This window comes from Stegastes partitus, unplaced genomic scaffold (genome assembly GCF_000690725.1).
Source record: "Stegastes partitus isolate 25-593 unplaced genomic scaffold, Stegastes_partitus-1.0.2 Scaffold33, whole genome shotgun sequence".
Lineage (NCBI taxonomy): Eukaryota > Metazoa > Chordata > Actinopteri > Pomacentridae > Stegastes > Stegastes partitus.
The window spans coordinates 1,166,749-1,172,035 of NW_007577764.1; the positions used below are offsets into that span (position 1 = coordinate 1,166,749).

At 41.3% G+C, this 5,287-nt stretch overlaps 1 protein-coding gene across 1 annotated transcript in view; it reads right to left on the minus strand.

Moving 5' to 3' along the window:
• The window catches only part of polrmt (polymerase (RNA) mitochondrial (DNA directed)), a 56,475-nt gene extending 51,512 nt beyond the window's left edge, over positions 1-4,963 (minus strand). Inside the window, exons 1-4 of the mRNA XM_008300496.1 lie at positions 4,706-4,963; positions 2,733-2,831; positions 1,538-2,418; positions 710-843 (exon numbers count right to left, since the gene is read on the minus strand). Of these exons, the coding sequence (XP_008298718.1) occupies positions 710-843; positions 1,538-2,418; positions 2,733-2,831; positions 4,706-4,847 (1,256 nt within the window). The 5' untranslated portion in view covers positions 4,848-4,963. The remainder of the gene's footprint in view (positions 1-709; positions 844-1,537; positions 2,419-2,732; positions 2,832-4,705) is intronic.
• Positions 4,964-5,287: the final 324 nt, after the last annotated feature.

Genomic DNA, 5,287 nt, shown 5'->3' on the forward strand with positions numbered 1-5,287 from the left:
AATAAATACAGACGATCATATGCTGCTGAGCTGATTCACCTGTTTAATTCTGAACCCAACTGTAAACTTAGCTACGTGTGATACCATATCGTATATTAGATTGATTTGTAGTACATAAAATGTGTTTTAGAGTTGAGTAGGAATGTATGTCAGAGTTGGGGACATAGTGGTGAAGACACAACATGCAGCTAGAATCAATGGAATCATCTTCTATGAGCTCTTCTATTTTATTTTCAGTAACTCTGTACAGGTTTAATTCTATAATGTCTAGTCCAGTTCTTTCACAAGTTGTTCTTGACCCTGAGAGTGCTTAAATCGTCCCAAGCGCAGCAGCAAAACGACAGCTTAAACATAACAACAACAAAACGCAGTCCAAGCTGTTAAAAAGCCACAATCAGAGGGTACATCACCAGAGATCTTAGAGGCATTATCTAGCTCAACCATGGCCATGGCTACAACCCTAACCAAACAGTATCTGTCAAACAATATGTGTCAAAGTGAGAATCATGAGGTTAGCATGCCCTCTGCTGGTCAGTTTCTGTACTGCTGCTGTCCTTCTGTCAAACTCTAACCTGTATTCTGCAGCTGCACAGTGACACCTGTCCTGTTAAATGTCAATCACAGTGAACTAATTAGCATTTTATCACAAACAAGGGTCTTCATAATATCTTTGTTTCACAGTGCAGTGTGTGTGCTTTATCACACATACCTCGTGATGACTCTTGGAGAGCAGTTTGCGCTGCGGCCCATACACTCCAGAGCAGCAAAGTAGGATCCCAGATCTGGCTTCAGACTCGCTTCTTCTATCAGAATAAATATGCGGCCGATTTGATGTAATGTGCCCTACAAAAAAAAAAAAAAAGAGAGAGACATGGGAGGTAAATAAGCCTTACCTGCAATTACACTTCACACGCAAATGTTTGTCAGTGAGGCTTCATGACACCAAGAAAACAAGTGATAATTAAACTCAAGTTAATTCATATGGGTGATAAATAAAGGGCAAAAGAAAGTCTCTCAACTAGCAGAGAACACAAGAGACATTTGGATTAGACAATTAAATGTTTGAAAAACTTCCTTAAACATTTAAAGGTGCCAGTGTGGCGTTACCTTTGTATTTTTTTGGTTGGAAAATCACAGGTTTAAACCTTAGAATTAGTTATGGCTGAATTCCATTTAGCTGCTTTGGTCAGAGCCCTGGTATAGTGCAGCTGGCTCACTGTCACCACTTGCTTTCCCTACTGTGCAAAAATCTAAATATATGTTGTGTGCGCAAAAAAAAGCAAATTCAGCCAAACTTATTTCAGCATTTGAAACAGCTTGCAATCACTTAAACTTTTGTGGCCTCACTGAAAACTTATAGCGTTAATTATGAGGCGAAGCTTACAGTTTTTTTGTTTTTATTTCTCAAAAATCAATCGAATGGGAAACATTTTAATTTCCCATATGAGATTATCTTCTTATTTGGTCTAAAATGCATGAAAAGTCAAATCCACAAAAAATCTGCTTTTGAAAACAGTTGCTTAGTTTTTGAGCTCACCTTCTTGGCCCACACCCTCATCATGATGTTGTAAACGGCCGTGTTCAGATGTTTACGCCGACTCATGACTCTGTGCTGGCTGAGCAGGAAATGGTGCGCCCGGTCGATGTCCCCCGCAAATACACAAGCCTCCAAGTAAGAACGAATGCTCAGGTTAATTTCCCCACATGTAGTTTCCTTGCTGCGCTCCTGCAGGGACTCTGGGGTGCATGAAGATGTCCAGCGGCTTACTTGCTCACTAAGTCTCCTCTCAAGTTCCTCCACCTGAGCCAGCTCATCAGTCCTGTCCTCGGCCTCAACGCCAGTCTGTTCTTGTCCCTCTTCAGAAAGAACCTCCTTTTTAGAATCTTTCCGTTTGCGTTTAGAGGCTTTATGTTGCTTGACTGTTGTAGCAGCTGCCGCAGTGGCCGCAGTGGCCGCAGTGGCCGCAGTGGCAGCCGTGGCAGTAGCTTTTGAGGAAACTGCAGCACGAATTTCCTCAGATACTTTCTTGTGACCACTGCTCTTTTTAGCTCCAGTAGATATCGTTTTGTGTGTCGTACCGGGGGACATACTGCTACTTTTACTGCCTTTAGATTTTGGTGGTGGTGTATCTTTCACATTTTTCTGGATTTTCTGCTGGAGGTGCTGCTGTCTCTGAAGTTTGTTTGTCTTCTCCTGAGTTAATTTTTCCATCCAGCGGCTGGGCTGAGATTTAGAGGCTCCTTTAACAACCGTCTGTCCAAATCTTGGAATGTCAGTTTTCTCATGAGGTGAACCTCTTTGACCCCGAACAGATGAAGCACCTTTTCCATAAGAAGGAGCTTTAACAAATTGCACCTTGGCATGTTGGACATCTAGAACGATGTCAGACTGGAGCTGCTGGATTCTGGCCTCAAGCACTGAGAAAAAGGATTACAAGAGGTATCTAACATGAGTAAACAAAATCAGTGAGATCAACACACTGAAATACAGAGAGCTCGACGGACCTAGAACACATAGGTACTAATAAAGAAAGGCTGCAGCCTGTGTAAGCATGGAGCTATACAAGACCCATGAGTGTACGTGCATCAGTCAGTTTTAGATAAATCAGTAAACTCACGTTGATTACAAATGCAGTTGTCGCTGGCAGCACACATAGCACAGAAGAAAACTTCACAGACACCAACATTTAATATAATCATGCAATGATAACTTTGCATCTGCGTTAACGTACCGTCTAACAACTGAGACTGTTCCACGACACGTTTCTTTGCATCTTCCGTCTCTGGGAATAAAAATGAGACATTTCTTCTTTGAAGCTGCAAAGGACTCACTGAAAAGAAGAACACACAAAATCGCAATATATTAGCGGTAATATTATTATAATAATACATTATCCTACATGAATTTTCCCTTCTGATTTTAACAACAAGACAACATTCAATAGTTTGTAAAAGAAGTTTTCAACCGAGGTAGCCAATATGTCCGACTTGGCAAAGCATCTTGCCGACAGACATTCTGACTCGTTCAGTGGATTCAAGGACTGGCAGGTTAGCGAAAGCCAAACACAATTACATCTGACACATGCCAAAACCAGTGTGATTTATTTTGTGCCAAGCTGACAAGTTAATCACCATCTAAGTTTGTTAAGACAATTAAGGGCAACAATTTCGCTTCATCCTTTTTACTAACTAATGCGGTAAACATCTCTACATGCAAACAGAGGGTTCACACTGAAAATCTGGCATTCACACTTGGCAGTTAGAAATGATTAGCTGAATCCCTGCAGAAAAATGTTAAAGTGCGTGGTTGAAATGTGCACTAAAGTCCTGCTCACATTTACACTCTGCATGGATTTCCTGTTTTAGAAGCAGCACTGCGACATGTGAAGGTAAACAGATGTGAATGCGTAAACGGCTGATCCTAATGAATTGTTTTCTAGGGCAAAGCTTAGAAATTGCAGCTAAAACAGTCCTGAGTCGTGAGCTCCATCCCAGCTGGATACTAACTTACTGTGAAAGTGTGATCTGTTTTCTGGGGCACCCCAGTAAACAGATCACACTTTTACAGTCTCAATCGTTGCTATTCATCCCTGCTACAGTGGATACAGATTGATTGGGACCAATGGGGTGATTTGCTGCCTGTCAGTCGTCCCCCTCTCTTATTCCTACTTTCCCTGTCTCCAGTTGACGGGACTTAAACAAATCAAAATGGCCCAAAAATCTTTACAAAATAAAGTCTGACTTGTTTACTAAAGTCAAAATTTTCACATCAAATGACATCACATTTGTCTGTTAGGAAAATGTTTCCATTTCACATCAGAACATTTGCAGCAGTGTCAGAATGCACAGAATGAAACTTCTCTAGTCAATAAAGTAATTACCAAATTACAACAGGTTGCCAAGTATCAACAAAAACAAGCTACTGGACCATAACTGGCTGCCCTTAGGAAAATTATCCCACAATTTTTGGTGATTAAATCATAAACAAACTGTGGATGTCTTCACCCTCCGTTGCCCAGCAGCATCTCTTCTCTTAGGCTAGTTTGAACAGCTGTCATTCTAAATATTAAAACTCTAACTGTGCCTGTATTCGTCTATGCACATCAGATAATTAGTAACATTCACTATAAAACAGGAAACCAAAGTATGCTAGTATGTGGCTTCTTATCTGCCATTCTGACACAGTTCTCAACTAGCCTCTATGCTACAAGAGCATGACAGATTTCTTGAAATTCAGCTATGACTTTTATTTTTTGTTGTGTGCCACCCCCAGACCTTCAGTGTCTGGCCACCCCAGAGAGGAACTTATGGATCCGCCCCTGTCCTGCTCAAGGACAAGGAGGAGCTGGAGGGAAAACCATCAACCGCTTGGATCACAACCCCACGCCTCCCAAAGACAACCATGTGCCACTCGAAATGACTGTAGCGAACAAATGGACTTCAGTCGGTCCCAACAAAATAAACTCAGGTTGATGTGCACTAGCATGAGGACTGACTCATAATCAGACCTGTTATAGCAAACTGCTATTAGAGCTAACCTGTTCTGGGCTCGAAAAACACACCATAAAGTATTCAGGAAACACTTGGTTCAATTACAGTGTTACAGTAGGCGTTCAACTGATGGTAAAGAAAGTCTGCTAACTTGTCCATCACACAGCAGCTAAACTGTTGGGGGCATCAGTCCGAGACAGTAACCGGATCTCACCTGATATTCGTCGGACTGCGCCGTTTCTGACCGACACGCAGCGCTGACAACAGTCCGCAAAAGACACGCGAACGGCGCACTTTTCAAATAAACTGCGACGATTCAGGCATTTGGCGAAGGCACACACTCTCAGAAGTGACATGTTGACATGTAACAACCGCGTTACTCCAGAACACTACGCGGCCATCTTAAAATGAGACCAAGCTAATCGAGAGGGGCGCTACTCGATGCGTCAGGCCTGAGGAGAGGAATGCCGATAAATCGAGCAGGATTTATAACTAAGGTAAGAAAAGACTCCAGATGCATAAATGGAAAACGCAATATGTCAATATTTAGGCATACAAATAAAATAATTCAAGCAATTCAATCTTAAAAGTCAAGTTAAATCACAGTTATTTGCATAGCACGTGCATAACAACAACTATTGATCCAAAGTGCTTTAAATATTAAGGTGAAGAACCTAAAATATAATACAAACACAACTTTAACCGTGTAATTGAAATGTTAGGGTTAATACCTTTACAAAATTATTAAAAATAAAAATGTACTTGCATAATCTAAATATTAAAGCTAAGGCCTTAC